Here is a 15,190-nt window from a genome sequence, read left to right on the forward strand (position 1 = left end):
CTACTTTTTAAATTCATTCATCAGTTGGAGACATTTGAGTTGTTTCTACTGTCTGGCTGTTATGAATAACACTGCTATGAATATCAAGTACAAGTGTTTGTATGGATATATGTTTTCTCTTTTTTCTTTTTTTTGGCCGCACCACACAGCATGTGGGATCTCAGTATCCTGACCAGGGATGGAAGCTGCACCCCCTGCAGTGGGAGCTCAGAGTCTTAACCACTGGACCGCCAGGAAGTCCCCATGTATGGACGTATGTGTTCATTTCTCCTGCATAAATAACTAGGAATGGAATTGCTGAGTCATACAGTTACACTATGTTCAAACTTGGAAGAACTGCCAGACTCTTTTCCAAAGTAGCAGCACCATTTTATATTCCCACCAGCAGATTACAAGGCTTCAGTATCTCCACATTGTCTCTGAGCATACGAATCTTGGTTTCCCAGATTATCAAGGAGGGGATGTCTCTTATGCTCCCACATAAATTAAGCTGAGGGTTACTTTTCCTATCACAGCTCATAAGCTTGAGAAAAGCAAAAGTGGAGCCAGCACTAGGATTACTAGATCTCAGGGCAGAGCGAGAGGTCCAGCTGAGAAAATATAGAAATCCAATATGAATTAAATCAGGATGGGAAACTACTGGGTCCCTCCTCTTTGCTAATTCCAGAATCTGGTTCCTTAGAAAAGATGGGAAAAGCATGGAAAGACTAATTCAGGAAACAGCCCTAGAAGCAGAGAGAGAACTGGATGAGTCTGAAAAGTGATCTCTTAATGCCACTGAGAATCCTGTGTGCAGGAACTCCTTGGATTTGTGGGGACAATGACAGGCATAATGACCCCTGCTGCTGTAAGAGATGGGAACACCCAGAGCAGAATAAGACCGGAATGCTAAACAAGGAAAAGAGTAGCTGTAACTCCAAAACACTGAAGAAGCAAAATAGAAACACACACAAGATGGGGGATGAAGATTAGACCAAGGCCCCAGCCTAGGCTGACCTGGTTACAGGAAGCCCTCACTGCCCACGGTCCTGGGGACAGGGCAAGACCCTCAGGATGTCTTTGTTCTGGTGATCACAGGTGCGGGTGGGACAAGGTTCTACTGAAGGAACAAGGACAAAGGAGCTGAGAAGATGTCAGGGGAGGTCAGCCCAGGAGTGACCACGTCACAGCCCCGGATGCACTGAGCACTGACTGGGCACAGACCCCGTCCACATTCAGCTCCTCACTGACTCCACCTGTCCCTCCTGCAACTGACTCAAGACAGCAAACACGTGGATCCTGGAACGTTCTCAGTGCTTCCATTTATTTTCTCTCTCAAACCTTAGGAATCCTCACCTTTATTATCCCAGCAATTCCTCATGGCACCAATTAGAAAACACTAATTCATACAGAGATTTTATTTCCAGTAGGAAAGTAAGACATTATTACTCAGTGCACCACAAAGTAAACACAGGGATAGAGACAGCCCAGCCCCGCCTGCACTGGAACAGGAAAGTGGATCAGGGCGGAGAACACAGGTCACGGTGGGGACGGGTCTCAGTGGGCAGGGCTGGGCCAGTCTCCCCACCTCCTCACACTATGCTGATAGGAACACAGACACATTCAGATGCAGCTGCAGAAAGAGGATCTGAACTCACAAAGTGGGACCGGGCATCACTCAGTCCCCACAAGGCAGCTGTCTCACACTGTGAAAGAAATAATCACGAACAAATTCAGGTCAGTCATGGAAGTGTTGACATTCTCAACAGCCCCCCACATGCTCAAATGTCCCACTCAAAGATCCCCACCCAGTGTGTCCCCTCTGCTCCAAATAGTCTCCCAGTCTAGACCCTCCAGGGTCTCACCTTTAGGATCTATGAGAGACACATCAGAGCCCAGGGCACTGTCACTGCCTGGAGGACAACACAACCAGGACGTGGTCAGAACCCACAGGAGAGAAACCAGAGAAGAAACTCTGGGGAAGATGAGGCCCCCCCCACCCCCCGGCCAACACGTCCTGTCTCCCCCTCACAAGGGTCTCAGGAATCACACCCCCTCCTCACTTACTTGCAGCCTGAGTGTAGCTCCCTCCCTTTTCACCTGTGGAAGAAAATGTCAGGTGAGAGGCCAAGGAGAAGACTGAGATGTGAGATCCTAGAGGAAACCTCTAGTCCTGCACCACAGGGAAGTTTCCAGAGTTGTGAACAAAAATCCAGGACAGGATCAGGAACAAGAATAAAGGAGAAGTTGGGGGACTGGACCAACTCCAGCCCTCTGGAGGTCTATCCTCAGCAGGGACCTTCCCCTCTGACCTTTGACTGCTGGGAATCTGGTTGCCAACTAGAATTATCCATGTAAAGAATTTGTTGGTGTTTTTTTCTTTTTTTATATTTGGAGTATAGTTGCTTTACAAGGTCGTGTTAGTTTCTGCTGCACAGCAAAGTGAATCAACTATATATACACGTATATCCCCTCTTTAATTTTTCTCTTATTGGAGTACAATTGCTTTATGTTGTTTTTTTTTTCAAACAAGTACTTTACAAGAGGATAAGTGTTAGCACTCAGCTCCAGAATGGGAAGCACACGTGTGTGGAGGACACTTTCCAGTAACAAGGCAGCAAACTTCTACCTGGGCTTGAAACCCCCCAGTGAGACAAGAAAGCTCAGATCCCTCCCTGCCTTCCCTACCTTACCGCCTCTTCCTCCAGATCACAGCTCCAGCCACCACAACTCCAGCCACCACAGCCACGCAGAGAACCAGGCCAGCAATGATGCCCATGATGGGGATGGAGGGCTGAGGGGGCTCTGTGGAAGAGAGGGAAGGGGCCCTGACCTCAGGCTTCAGTCTTGACTGTGCTGAAGTGTCTAGAAGGGCTCCTGCTTTACCTGAGAAGAAGCTCCACCCCCATCTCCCCCCTTACCCCATCTCAGGGTGAGGGGCTCCTGAAGCCCCCCGTGCTGCACTCGGCAGGTGTATCTCTGCTCCTCTCCAGAAGGCACCACCAGGGCCACCCACTTCTGGAAGGTTCTGTCCCCTGAAGGCCTGGTCTCCACAAGCTCCATGTCCTGGGTCTGGTCCTCCCCATCACGCCGCCAGGTCAGGGAGATCTCCTCTGGGTAGAAGCCCAGGGCCCAGCACCTCAGGGTGACCTCACGGTCAGAGATGGGGTGATGGGTCACGTGTGTCTTTGGAGGGTCTGAGGAGGAAGAATCAGAAAATTCACACTTTGTGTTCCCTCCGTGGCCAGTGAAGCAGCATCATGTGACCATCCTGAGAATGGACAGGACAATGTTTTCCCCACCTTTGTTGAGATATACTTAACAAAAATTGTGTATATTTAAAAGGTACTACATGTTGTTTTGATAAACATGTACATTGTGAAGCTAATTAACAGCCAGGCTAATTGACACATCCATCACCTCACACAGTTACCTTGTGTGTATGTGTGTGTGTGGGGGGGGGGATGAGAATGGTTAAGATCAACTTTAAAGTATATAATCTAGTATTGTTAACTACAGTCTCCATGCTCTACATTAGATCCCCAGAACTTATTCTGAACCTTTTTACCCTCTGACCTAAGAACATTCAGGACAATGGTTTTGAAAAGAAGCAGCACAAAAGCCAGACACCAGCCCAGACTCCGGGGTCTGGGACTATCCCCTAGTCCTTAGAAAGTTCAAGAATCAGAGACTAGGGTAGGAGGCTCCCAGAACCACATGAGGGAGAAGACAGAGTAATGGTCCTGACTCTGTCGGAGGACGAATGACTCAGAACAGCTGCAAAGAGAAAGTCAAGGTTCACAAGATGGCGGCCGGGGTCAAAGGCCGCTGCTGAGCAGTTATTTCAGGGATGGTTTCCTGCTTCCTCCCCAAAGAGACTGGATTCCTTAATGGTCCCTCAGAGACGTGGGGCCCCTGGCGAGTCCCTGTCTTGTACAGAATGTAACAACCTGGGCGGATTCCGGGGCGGTGTTCCCTCAGGGACCCCGTGTCCTCTCCTCGTGGGAAGCCAGCTCCAGCCCGAGGGGACGTCAGGGCGGCCCCGCGGCCCCTCGTACCTGCGCGCAGCAGCGTGTCCTTCCCGAGCTCCAGGTACCTGTGGAGCCACTCCACACACCTGCCCTCCACGTAGTTCCTGCGTTGCTCCGCCGCACCCGCCGCCTCCCACTTGCGCTTGGTGATCTGAGCCGCCGTGTCCGCCGCGGTCCAGGAGCGCAGGTCCTCGTTCAGGGCGAGGTAATCGGCGCCGTCGTAGGCGTGCTGTTCGTACCCGCGGAGGAGGCGCCCGTCCGGCCCCACGTCGCAGCCGTACATCCCCTGGATGGTGTGAGACCCTGACCCCGCCCCGACCACCCGCAGTGACTAAACCCAGACTGAAAATGAAACCGGGTCAAGTCCGCGCGTTTCCTCCCGGGTCGGGGGGCGGCGCGGGCCCCGCCATGTTGGGGGGACCCTCGGACCCGGAGACTCGGGGCGACTGCGGCCCGTCCCTGGGGATGGGGGTCGTGACCGCGACCCGGGCCCGCGTCGCTCACCGGCCTCGCTCTGGTTGTAGTAGCCGAGCGCGATGTTCAGGTTCACCCGGTAAGTCTGTGCGGTGTCCTTGACGTTCCGCGTCTCCCGATCCCAATACTCCGGCCCCTCCTGCTCCACCCACGGCGCCCGCGGCTCCATCCTCGGATTCGGGGCGTCGCTGTCGAACCGCACGAACTGCGTGTCGTCCACGTAGCCGACGGCGATGAAGTGGGGCTCCCCGCGGCCGGGTCGGGACACCCCGGTGTAGAAATACCTCAGGGAGTGGGAGCCTGGGGGCGGGGAGGGGTGAGAGCCGGCCCGACCCTCCTCCCGGCGCGGGGCCCCGGGTCCGAGGTGGTGGGGCCGGAAGGGGGGAGGGGGCGAGGGGCTCGTGAGACGGAAAAGGTGGGGGAAGGGCCGGGACCTCGGGGGAGAGAAGAGGGGGCGGGAAGCGAGGGGCCGACAGGACGGGACCGGGGGGGAGGGGCGGGTCTGGGCGGGGGTGAGGGAGTCGCTCCTTCCCTGGGGGTCCGGCCCCCCGACCCCCGGGCGGTCCCCTCGCTCCTCCCCGCAGAGGCCGCTCCCTCCCGACCCCGCACTCACCCGCCCGGGTCTGGGTCAGGGCCAGGGCCCCCGAGAGCAGCAGGAGGAGGGTTCGCGGCGCCATGACCCGCATCCTCGGGTCTGCGGGTAAGTGCGTCCCGGCGGGGCGGGCCGGTGGAGACTTTATACCCGGGAACCGCGGGGACGCTGATTTGGCTTCTGTAGGAACCGGACACGCGATGGGAGTGAGAACTGGGGCCGCGTCACGAGTGTCCGGGCAGGAGGGCGCCACACAGGTTGTGAGAGAGAAAGTGAAACTCGGGGAGACGGGGGATCCCTAACCCGGAGCGTCCCCGCCCAGACACCGCCCTCCCGCCTGAGACCCTGAGAGCCTCGCCCTCCCGGGACCTGGGACTTTGCCCTGATCCCTCCCTTCCTGCCCGAGAGCTCTTGGTTAACACCGTGTCCTCCAGTCCTGAACCAGGGGCTGTGTAATCAGCGATTTTCAAAACGTCTTGGTCAAAATATATATACAGTTCCACAGATTTGTGAGGACCCCAAGAACAATTTTGTTTCTGTGCTTACTTCTAACGATATTTTCCACAGTAAAAGTAACAGAGTTTAAAATGTTAAATTAGTTTATTTAGAATAACATTAATAAGCCTTGCATTTAATAAGAAAAATATCTGTTTCTCAAAATAAACACGGTACTGGGAACAGTGGAGCTTTTTACATTTTTATATTTTTGCAAGTCTCTTTCTCGTCTATCTCATTCAAAGACCACTGGATTCTCGTTTGTTTCTGCATTGAATCCTTTATTTTGATTGATAGCTATGAAAATTAGTCGGAGTATATTTTTAATAATCCCTTCAAATAACTACATAAGTTTTTCTTTGATCCAAAACTAAAACTACGCAAGTGGTAGTTTCTCAAAGGTTATTTTCAAAGTGCACCTGAAACCATATCATTGACTGTTTCCTATTATGTTACCTTAAAATCCATAAGCCTATTTTGCACACTGAATGGCTCTTGTACTAATGTAAGATTTTTTAAAAGTAATACATTGTTTCACTAAGTTTTCTAGATCTTCGAGTGTCATTCATTCTTTCAAGTAAACATTGTATTTCATGAAATAGAGGGTAGTTCAGTTCACACAAATTGTTTTCGTTGGGACATAGTACTTTGGAAAGTAGCAGAAGTACTTCCAGTGTCACCATAGAATTTTTTTTTTTTTCCAAAAAATAATGATGTTAGCATTTTGAGATATGATGCTAAATCTTTTGATTTTCCTAAAAGAAGCAGCTTGTTTTTGCAATAGGAAATACACTATAACAACATTTGTACAAGGCATATGGTAAGATTAGAACACCATCTTCTAAATTTCATCTAAGCATGAGATATTTGACAGGCCAATATTCACACCTGATTTTTTAAAATTACTCTAGCACAAGTGGATAATAGCAGATTTTTAAAATTATCATACCATTCTATACCACATTATAACATGATACACTTTACTTCTGTTCCTTTTGCAGGGTATCAGGTCTTTTAGAGCATCAGCAGAGAAAGCCTAGGATTCACCAAGCACGCTCACTTCAAAGAAAACACATATCTGTTTTATGCCATGAAGTTTAACCTTCACTATTCAAGGAAAGCAGCACCATTAAGTGCTACAGTCACGTAGAACTTTACTTGTCTGTGTAATTGTTGCTTGTCAATTAAGTCCCATCATTTAACTTTAGCTCCATAGGATCTGATATTCTGATATTAGATCTCCAAGGGAATCAGAGGTGTCCCCTGATCCCTAGAGTGAAGAACACACAGTAGGACAATCTAGGAGGCCAAAGTGACCATGAGAAGTTCGAGCAGATGGTGAGATTTGATCTGGGGAATACCTGGGATCAGGTGGGTCTTGGTTGAGGCGTGCTATGGGAAGGCCATCAGGTGTCCAGGGCCTGGCAGGTGAGGTGGCAGCCAATTTATGATGACCTCCTTTCAGGACGGCTCCGGGAGAGTCCTGATTTCAAATCCATTCTCAAATCTATCAGGTCCTGATATCAAATGTACTCATTCAGCGATCTTGGCACATCTACTTTGCCCAGTGCTGGGCTGGGGGCCTCTAATACACTTGAAACCAAGGTGTAGACTCTGCTCCCACATGCCTGAGCAACGATCATAATGGAATACAGTGAAGGCTGATGCAGGCAGAGTAGCAGGTAATTAAAATCATCACCTCATGTCTCTCCCACAGTTATTACAACCATTGTTCATTATTCTCAGTCTGATGTTTCTTAGAATATACAGGATTTTAGCAAAGTTCTCCCAGGAAGCAGACTCAGTGCTTTGGGGATAGGAGATGTGGACCTGACCTTGGCTACACTGAGCAGACATCCCCCTTTGGACGACCCCCACTCAGACCTCCTGTTCACCTTCATGTTGACTCCAGGGCGTCAGGGACATCTCCACTGCCTTCTGAGCAGACCACTTGGTACCCAAAGATTCATATCACTAAGCAGGGACAACATGTTTGAAAAATATCTCTAAGACATTACATAGATTGTCAAAAGCTGTTTTACACAGATAGATGCTTATAGATGGATAGAGAGAGAGAGGACAGGACAGAGGTGGACACAGATGGGGGACTGGACACATAATTGTACATGGCTGTGTGTCACAGGGACAACTTATGTCAGTGGCTCACCTTATATTTGTTACTTGTAGTTGACTTTCATCAGCTTCCAAATAGAATTAAGGAAGAAAAGCAAATCAATGTACCTTAAAGAAAACCTCTAAATTTGGAAAACATGTTGTGATTAAGGCTAACTAGGGAAGGACGACTAGTGAAGGGGGCAGTGTGTTTGTCATGAGCAGCCACATAGCGCCCTCTGGTGGCCTTGTGAGAAATGGCATGAGTGCTGCGGGGCTCCATGGTTTTGCCAGCAAAAGAGGCCAACGTTCCCACTTGCCCCCTTCCCAGTCCTGTTGTCAGAGCAAACCAAATTCGGCAAGATGCAGTGTTTTGGGGGTGCCTCCTAGTGGAAGTCACTGTCTTGACTGCGACATAATAGGCCACTTCCCAAGCGTAGGCTTTCAGGGAGTGTGGATTGAGCCCCTGAGTCCGGCCCTGGGTCCACAGCAGAGAATAGAGAGGAGGTGGGTGCCTCGCGGGACCTGTAGGAAGAGGGTGGGAACGTGCTGGGGGTCACTTGTCTGCACCCCAGCGCTGTGTGTCTGCTGTGGAGAAATTAGTCTCCCCAACCAAAGCCATTCATGGCACTTTTCTGTTTACGTTAACAATGAAACATTTTTGAATTTAGAAAACTATCACTCAGTATCTCTGTATGATGTCATCTAAATGAATACAGCTTTCTAAACAATGCGATTACCTTATCTCACCAGTCTCTTTGTCACTTAATATGAGTAATTATTCCATGCATTTATAACTTGAGAATGTAGGAATTTAATGAATTTAACAGCATACAATTCCTTATGATACCTTGTACTTAAAGGCCCTGCTTCTAAGCTCCTGTTGCCAGCTTCCTCCACAACCATATCTTGTTCTTCTCTGAACGTGGAGTCCAAATCCTTCACCTCCAGGTAGCTTCCAAATCTGGAATCACTCCATGAACTTCCAGAAGACGTTCTCTTTATCCTTCTCCCCCAGGATGGCAGGCACTTCCTACCACATCTTCTCTCCCTCTGTGGATTCAGAGCTTCTCCCAGACCAAGATGTTGCACAATCGGTTCTCAGGCTGCTCTTTGCACAGTGCTCGGCGTGTGGTAAAGAGTCACCAAAGATGTGAAAACTAAATACACTGAAATGAATTACTCACTGTTGCCGACACCTTTATTTTTTTAAATATTTATTTATTTGGCTGCGCTGGGTCTTAGTTGTGGCACGCAGCATCTTGTAGTTGCAACATGTGGGATCTAGTTCTGTGACAGGGATCAAACCTGGGCTCCTGGACTGGGAGCGAGGAATCTTAGCCACTGGACCAACAGGGAAGTCCTGCTGACAACTTTAATTGTTCCCCCCTTCTTGGGGGCACATGTGGAACACTTCCCAGCCTCCTTTGTGGCCCTCAGACCATGTCGTCGCCAATGGAGCAGGAGAGGAAGTGATGTGTGTGCTTCCAGACCTGGTCCATTGTAACCTCCCCCATGCATTTCTCCCCATTCCTGCCCCTTCTGCTGGTGGAGGCAGATGGGGAGGAGGTCCAGAGCACCTAGGAATCCCGAGAAGCAGGCGAGGCTCAAAGGGCTTGAGCTGGTACCAAGCACCAGTTGGGGGGTGGACTCCAGGTGTCCTCTGCTGGGTGTCTTTAGACTATTGGAGGAATAATGCTATTTTTTAAATAATATTTATTTATTTATTTGGTTGCCCTAAGTCTTAGTTGCAGGACCGGGGCTCCTTTGTTGTGGATGCGAACTCTTAGTTGGGGCATGCCTGTGGGATCTGTTCCCTGCCCAGGGATCGAATCTGGGCCCCCTGTATTGGGAGCTCAGAGTCCTAGCCACTGCACCACCAAGGAAGTCCCAAAGAATAATGCCTTCATCTTCATCTTTGTGCTGCTTCCCCACCTGGAGTGTCGCATTGTTGGGGATCAACTCAGTCCTCAACTTCCCTTTCCTCAGGTCAGGGGTCTTCCAGGAGTCCCAGCCTCTCAGCTGTTATAGAAGATACATTTAAAATGTGGATATAGGGCTTCCCTGGTGGTGCAGTGGTTAAGAATCTGCCTGCCAATGCAGGGGTCTCAGGGTGGAACCCTGGTCTGGGAAGATCCCACATGCAGCGGAGCAACTAAGCCCGAGCACCACAACTACTGAGCCTGTGCTCTAGAGCCCATGAGCCACAACTACTGAAGGCCAAGCTCAAACAGCCCATGCTCCATAATAAGAGACGCCACTGCAGTAAGACGCCTGCACACTGCAGTGAAGAGCAGCCCCCACTCTCTGGAACTACAGAAAGCCTGCACAGCAATAAAGACTCAATGCGGCCAATAAAGAAAGTAAATTAAGAAAAAAAAAAAAAGAGGCTTCCCTGTTTGTGCAGTGGTTAAGACTCTGCCTGCCCAGGCAGGGAACACGGGTTCAAGCCCTGGTCTGGGAGGATCCCACATGTCACGGAGCAACTAAGCCCGTGCGCCACAACTACTGAGCCCCCAAGCTGCAACTACTGAAGCCTCAGGGCCTAGGGCCCATGCTCTGCAACAAGAGAAGTCACTGCAATGAGAAACCCAGGCCCTGCAACTAAGAGTAGCCTCCTCTTGCCACAACTAGAGAAAGCTCGTGGGCAGCAACAAAGACCCATTGCAGCCAAAATAAATAAATAAATAAATAAAATAAATTTTTAAAAACAAGATCATCAGTTTTAAAATAAATAAATAAAATGTGGAAATAAGGATGATGATTTAGGAAAGATAAGATTATTTATTTATTTATTTATTTTTTTAAATTTTTATTTATTTATTTATTATTTTGGGGGGTTTATTTATTTTTAAAACTTATTTTACTGAAGCATAGTTCATTTACAATGTTGTGTTAATTTCTGCTGTGTAGCAAATTGATTCAGTTATACATAAGTATGTATAATCTTTTTCATATTCTTTTCCATTACGGTTTATTAAGGAAAGATAAGAATTTTCAATGTGTCAACCAGGACGTTTGAAAGCAGACCTGCTTTTCTGCTTTTTTTCCTTTTTTTTTTCCCTGTGAGTAAGCTGTGGTGAAAATAATTACTATTACAGTTTGCTACCATAGTCTCCATTAGTGCTAAGTTATACCTCAAAGCAAATGTCAACATAGTGAAAAGTCAAATAATATCTCAGTGATGCTATGAAAGTAGGTTTCCCCTCATGGATCTCTTGAAAGGGTCTCAGTGACGTCCACGGTTCCACAGAGCACACTCTGAGAACTGCTGTTCTGAAGAAACCAGGGAGTCTCCCAACGGATCCCTGCCTTTGCCTCCTCTTCATTTCGGAGAATCCTTCTCCCTGAGCTGGACTCCCTGCCTCCCCAGTTATAGCTGAGGGCCCTGCCCCTCGGCTCCTCTAGGAGAGAACTCACCCCCGGGAAACTTAGGGCAGAGAGTATCCTCATCTGAAAAGGGAGGAGGAGGGTGAGGTGTTTCCCCTTTGAAACTGGGAACCGTTTGTGCCTAAAGGCACCACATGCACTTATAAGGTATTTGTTTATGTTACACACCAGCTTAGTATATATTCAGATCCCAGACAGAGATGTGACATGGTCTCTAAGAGAAGTAATACTGGCCCTTTCATCTCAAGTGAGTCTAATGCATCTGACTTGAGGTCCGCAAAGCATGAAGAGCAGTCCTGTCCAACAGAATGTTCTGTGATGAAGGAATTGTTCCATATCTGTCCTGTCCAATCAGGTAGCCACTAGCTACACGTGGCTACTTAGCAGCTCAAAAGTGGCTATTGCACTGAGCACTTTAATTTTATTTAATTAACTTCTTTTGAAAATATTGTTATTTATTTTATTGAAGTATAGTCGTTTTACAATGTGTTAATTTCTGCTGTACAGCAAAGTGACTCAGTTATACATATACAGACATTCTTTTAAATCTTCTTTTCCGTTATGGTTTATCCTAAGATATTGATTTCTGTTATGGTTTATCCTAAGATATTGATACCCGTTATGGCTTATCCTATGAATATAGTTCCCTGTGCTATACAGTAGGACCTTGTTTTTTATTCATTTTCCACATAATAATTTACGTCTTCTAACCAAACGCCCAGTCCATCTCTCCCCCAACTCCCTCCACTCTGGCAACCAAAAGTCTGTTCTGTGTATCTGCCAGTCTGTTTTAATTTTATTGAATTCAAATCACCATATGTAGCTAGTTGCTAGCATACTGGACAGTGCATATTGAGAAGGCTTTGGCCTTCGGTCTGACAACAGGCTTTGCCCAAACACCTAGGCCCCTGGCTTTGGACCAGGATGCCTGCAGCTCTGCCAACCTGCCCTCCTTGCAGCACCATTAGAAAGACTGGTCAACCAAGAGCTTGAGAATTCATAAAGAGTTTGCCCAGGGCTGGGCTGGGAAGCAGCCATGAAGCTGTAGTGCAGAGAATCGGTTTCTGAAGGAAAAAGAAATGGTGGCAAAGGGTTATCTGTAATGGGCACTGTCACGGGGAGATGATTCCACAAGTTTCCTGTGAGAAGCTGAGGAGGTGGGACCATCATTAGGATAGCAGAACAGTGAGTAGGGGGCATGGGGAGTGAACAATGGGATGGGAAACTCTCGTTGCCCTGCAGGATCTCATCCAGGCTCATAATTTTAAATAGCAATGACTCCACGATCCAAATCCCTGCACTTCACATCAGTGTATCCAACCACCTATTGGCCATCTTGACCTAAGGTCCTACATCACCTCAAATTCAACATATCTAAACTGAGGATATCCTCTTAGCCCCCACCAGGGAACAATCTGGCCCTCCTGCTACATTCCTGGTAGGTGGCATCACCATCCAACCTATCTGCTTGCTTACGTCAGAAGTGGGTCGTAGGGTAGGAAATTACCTTATGTCACAGTGGCCTCCTGGTACAGTACCATGAAGCTATCCCACAGGTCTTGGAACAAAAAGGCTCAAAGACCAAATGACAATGCTCGAACTACATGGTTTAAATAAACATAAAACAGACCATGAGGAGCAAGGCAAAGTGATGAGGGGAGACTAATATATTCAAGATCAGGTTCAAACTGAGTGGAAGGTTCACGCAGCGTGAATTCTGTGCTACGCAATATGCATCTGCCTTGTGACACTGGAACACTGATCGCCTCAGAGATCTCATATATTTTAGGGCTCATGAGTTCGAAGTGCCTACTTGGTCCCTCCCTCCCTTTCTACCTCAGGTCACATAAATGTATTCTACTTCCTTATCAACATCTAACGTGTCTCACAGATTCTAATGTACTTACCTATGAGTAACACTTCTCATACATTCCTTCTGTCCCATTTGTTGTCTTGTCTTCTAGAGCAGAACTGGCTATTCCCAGACAATCAGCAAGTGGGCTTTACATGGGCGCTTATCCTAGATTGCTGCCTCCCTCAACACCTCCCAGTTTCAAACAATTACCCAGCCCTGCCCATTTTCAACTTCCCATTTCTCCAATCTGCACATTCCTCTCTATGCTCCTCAAACCAGCCCATAGCACGGCTTGCTTGGTTTAGAGCCAGAGTCTTTCCACTTGGTCTCCCTCCCGCTGGTCTGAACCATTTAAAACCTGTCCTCCTTGATATAATCAGGGTGATCAGTATGGAAACGTGTCTGACTGCATAGCTCTCTGCTGCTCCTTCAAGGACTCCCTTTCATCCTCAGGATGACTTCCAAGCACCTTAGCAGGCTAAACAAGGCCCCTCAAAGGCTTACTTCACCCTCATCTCCCACCACTCCCTGCCTGCACTCCCTTCACTCTACACTCTCAGAAAACGGATGTTTGAGCATCTCTACTCCTGCTGCTCTTCCATGTCCCAGTGCGTTCCTGAGACCGTCCACTCTCAAGAGAAGACCCATCCCCCTTTGGCTCTATACACCAGTGGCATTAAGGCCTTACTTTGGCCTCAAACTGTCTACCACTCTACTGCACCCCTTTATTTCAGAGATGACCTCTGACATCTAATCCACAACGCATACACACACCCTGCACCCTCATCTATGGGCTGTACTGCACTAACGGGGCCATCCCTTTCTTGTTCAAGGTTTTTTCCTTCACCTCCCTTTGAGCCCCTGGTGATACCCTTCTATTCAGCAGAGGAACAGAGAGGTAGGAGGATTCAGAACAGTGCTCCTCGAGCTTGCCAGAGCCTAAGGATTGCCTGGGCTGTTTGCTCCCCAGGGCTTTCCTCTCTAGAGCCTGACTCAGGATGTTCAGGTGGGGCTCAAGAATCTATTTTTAACAGGCACCTCACTGGTGATTCTTATAAGATATAATGCCTTGGACAAGGTTTTAACTCTCTGAGCTTTACTTTTCTCATGTATAAAATGAGGAATAGTGCCTATCTTAGAGGACTAGAGGTCATACCCCTCTCCTTAAAAAAAAAAACAACTGCTGTGTATTTTAAAACACATTGTTAAACATAACTGCTGTTATCATTGGCTCCTTTTCCAGAACTATCTCCTTTTAAAATCACTCCTTCTCTTCCCAAAATAAGCTCCTAGAATAAATTGTCCTTCTCTACTCTTTAGCTCCTACTCACTTTGTTTTACCTCTAATTTTTTTTTTAATTGACGTATAGTTGACTTACACTATTATATTAGTTTCAGGTGTACCACACAGTGATTCAATATTTTTATAGAATATATTCCATTTAAAGTTGTGTTAAAATAATGGCTATATTTCCTGTGCTGTGCACTACATCCTTATATCCTATTTTTTTTCTTTTTTTAGGCCACACCACATGCCACCTGGGATCTTTGTTCCCCGACCAAGGATTGAACTGAGACTCTAGGCAGTGAGGGTGCGGAGTCCTAGCCACTGAACGGCCAGGATAGTCCCAGTGGGTCCTCTCCTTGAGCCACTGCCAACCCCTCGACGCAGAGCGAGCATCTCCCACATAGGCTGGATGCTCTGACCCAGACACTGCCATTGCCCAGCATTCTTGAAACTTTACATCAGAAAGTCAGTGTCTTGTTCCTCAGACTCGCTCTGAAAGCCTTTAACTTTTCTCAAGATCAAATGGAGCCTCAAGGGACAAGATTTTCCCAACCTCTTCTCAACTGAAGGACGCTATGGCACTTCGGGTTTGGAACATGGGTTGAGCATAAATGTGCCGGGATCCCTTGTGTCCCCACTGATTTGCACTTCTTTTTATTAGGGTCCGCGCCTCTTATATATGTGTGTTTACCTGTCCCTTTACTCCAGGAGAAACATCCCTTTGAAAAGCACTTTGAAAGATTCAAGGCTCTGAAAATGTGAAGAATCATGTCAAAACAGTTTCTGGTGTTGGATCTTAGTTAACATTTTGGTTTTTAAAAATCTGTAACTTATTGACTTTGGGGCTTAGTGTCACAATATTTTTAAGTGGAAATAGTCACTCTGTGACCCCCCTTCCCAATACAAATCCAAACTGACACTAAAAGAAAATCCCAACATTTCAGATAAATTGTAAGTCACCAATTATCTCACTC

At 47.8% G+C, this 15,190-nt stretch overlaps 1 protein-coding gene across 4 annotated transcripts; it reads right to left on the reverse strand.

Annotated features, from left to right (window-relative positions):
• Window positions 1–1,392: 1,392 nt before the first annotated feature.
• LOC130830788 (BOLA class I histocompatibility antigen, alpha chain BL3-7-like) lies at window positions 1,393–5,256 on the reverse strand. 4 transcript variants are annotated; one of them, XR_009047909.1, is made up of 8 exons: window positions 5,098–5,256; window positions 4,515–4,784; window positions 4,038–4,313; window positions 2,901–3,176; window positions 2,673–2,784; window positions 2,047–2,079; window positions 1,845–1,892; window positions 1,393–1,685 (listed from the first exon to the last, which is right to left on the reverse strand). XR_009047909.1 is itself a non-coding variant. In XM_057698108.1 (7 exons), exons 1-6 carry the CDS (start codon window positions 5,168–5,170, stop codon window positions 2,076–2,078), a joined length of 1,011 nt encoding a protein of 336 aa, XP_057554091.1. In that variant the 5' UTR covers window positions 5,171–5,256; the 3' UTR covers window positions 1,393–1,685; window positions 2,047–2,075. The 4 variants fall into 4 exon arrangements, 2 of the variants coding, with proteins under 2 accessions (XP_057554091.1, XP_057554090.1); XR_009047908.1 differs by having other exon boundaries at window positions 2,668–2,784; XM_057698108.1 differs by lacking the exon at window positions 1,845–1,892.
• Window positions 5,257–15,190: the final 9,934 nt, after the last annotated feature.

Source organism: Hippopotamus amphibius, chromosome 11, assembly GCF_030028045.1.
Source record: "Hippopotamus amphibius kiboko isolate mHipAmp2 chromosome 11, mHipAmp2.hap2, whole genome shotgun sequence".
Classification (NCBI taxonomy): Eukaryota; Metazoa; Chordata; class Mammalia; order Artiodactyla; family Hippopotamidae; genus Hippopotamus; species Hippopotamus amphibius.

Coding starts and splice junctions, on each gene's coding strand:
- LOC130830788 (XM_057698108.1), bottom strand. CDS start 5,170: ATGCGGGTCATGGCGCCGCGAACCCTCCTCCTGCTGCTCTCGGGGGCC. Junction 3,177..4,037: donor GGACACGCTGCTGCGCGCAG/GTACGAGGGGCC, acceptor CTTCCTCCTCAG/ACCCTCCAAAGACACACGTG. Junction 2,785..2,900: donor GCCCCTCACCCTGAGATGGG/GTAAGGGGGGAG, acceptor TCTCTTCCACAG/AGCCCCCTCAGCCCTCCATC.